This window comes from Macroventuria anomochaeta, assembly GCF_010093625.1.
Source record: "Macroventuria anomochaeta strain CBS 525.71 unplaced genomic scaffold BU25scaffold_45, whole genome shotgun sequence".
In the NCBI taxonomy this organism is placed as follows: Eukaryota; Fungi; Ascomycota; class Dothideomycetes; order Pleosporales; family Didymellaceae; genus Macroventuria; species Macroventuria anomochaeta.
Window position 1 is genome coordinate 66,744 of NW_022985406.1, and position 1,929 is coordinate 68,672.

The window sequence follows — 1,929 nt, forward strand, 5'->3', positions numbered from 1 at the left end:
TAGTCAAAGACCATGGCGACTGGTTGCAATGAGTAGTACAGAGTATACTGTCTGGCTCAAGAGCAGGTGAGATTCCAATAACAAAGTTGATTGACAAGGTTGAACACGATGCCATAAGGGCAGCGTGTCTACTTGCTTATATACTTGACAGGAGGATTGATTGTACTGCTCATATCGAGTATCGTCAGTAACTTGATACTCGGTCCAATCAAACGTTGTCAACATGACCTTGATACTTGGTCCTCGGTGTCCTATTGATTGTTGTCGACGTGGGTCCTCTGCAAGTGGGTCGGTATATGGGTCCGTGACGATCGTTTGTGTACGAGATCCACGTTGTATCCACTGCAGTCCTTTTCGTACAATCTCGGTTCGTATAACAGATATTGCGAGTTGTTCATGGATCGTAACAGGCTTCCTTGCTGGAGTCGTTGGCAGAAGCAAGAGAGTGTTCAACAAGGCAGCATACCAGGCAAAGCAGAGTTGGCAGTCACTCCACGATGGGAGTCATGAGTGGATAACGGTGCTGGCTTGTATTTGCGCAGATGCTACCTCATTGCCGCCAGCTCTCATATACTCCGCCGACTCCAGGAACATTCAGTCAACCTGGGTCGATACTTTGGATCGAGAGAAGCACTCAATATACTCTATAGTGACGCCCACAGGCTGGTCAAATAAAAACATTGGCCTTGCCTGGCTTGAACAAGTATTCAATCGCTATACAAAACAGAAGGCATTGAATGAGTGGCGGCTACTGATAATGGACGGCCATGGCAGTCACCTGACGATTGGTTTCATCGAATACTGTAACTACATGGGTTAGGTCACATGATATTTTATTGTAGAAGGCACTGCCCGGTGGGCAAGTGCACTTGCCTCTGAGCGGAGAGCTCCTGTACAAGAACATCACCAAAACAACAACAGATAGCAATACAATCACTGACCACAGCCTCCGGAACGACACTGCACACGCAGCTACAAATACTGTGCCAAACACCGTATATGTCCGCACAGGCAGTGCTCTCATTAGTCAGCTCGTTTGATTAGCTCCCGCACTAGCGCACTGTAGATATTGCCCCGCTCTGATAGCTTCAATACAACAACGCCCTTATCACAAAATACTCCCTCATCAGGTTATGAGCCCTCTCTTAACGACCGCGATCGCGACCGTGCAGTAGTACACCTTGTCAATAGCGCAGGTACTATCGCAGCGCCTTCCTGGTGTTGAGAGAGGCGTTTCCGCACTCAGCAACTACCCCACCAAAAGACGGAGCTACCCCGCCATCCATTCCACCTCCCCCCCATACAACCAACACCATGTCACTGTCTGACAGCATCGTACCAAAGCTGCGACAGGACGGTACTAATCATTTCCATTGGGAGCGTGCCTTTCAACTGTATGCCAAGTCACAGGGCTACAGTGGCCTCCTCAACGGCACGTGGGAAGAACCCACCGTCATCAAAGGCCTAACTCAAATGGAGCCATCCACGATCAACAGCGTATACACAGACGAAGTGCAACTCAGGGCTGCTCAGATCAGCGTCCGCGAACACAACCGACTCATCAAAGAGCAGTACAGCCGTGACTGGGCACAATACCGACGCTGGCAATCCGCCTGCGCTGCGCTTGAACTCGTGCTGTTGTCCACGGTACCGCAACCCATCTATGAGAGCGTCAATGACCTCACAGATGTCGCGGACCAGTTCAATACTATCATTGCCCGATATAGGGATCAAGGCGTGACAGAGGAGTGCTCCATCTGGGCTGACTTCTTCAAACTGCGCGCCCATGAGTGCAATACTACGACTACATTCGTCGACAAGTTCAAAGCTGGCTTAGCCAGGCTCACTCACATTCAAGACTGCAAGCTCACTGACAAGCAAGCAGTATACCAATTCATCCTCGCAATTGACACCGCATACCCAGACTAC

The 1,929-nt window shown here is 50.0% G+C and overlaps 1 protein-coding gene across 1 annotated transcript; it reads left to right on the forward strand.

Annotated features, from left to right (window-relative positions):
• Window positions 1-1,179: 1,179 nt before the first annotated feature.
• On the forward strand, window positions 1,180-1,890 carry BU25DRAFT_480653 (uncharacterized protein; the record flags this gene model as incomplete). The annotated part of the gene is made up of 1 exon (XM_033711060.1): window positions 1,180-1,890. A coding segment is annotated over exon 1 (576 nt), but the record flags the coding sequence as incomplete, so codon positions are not given.
• Between the last annotated feature and the right edge of the window lie 39 nt (window positions 1,891-1,929).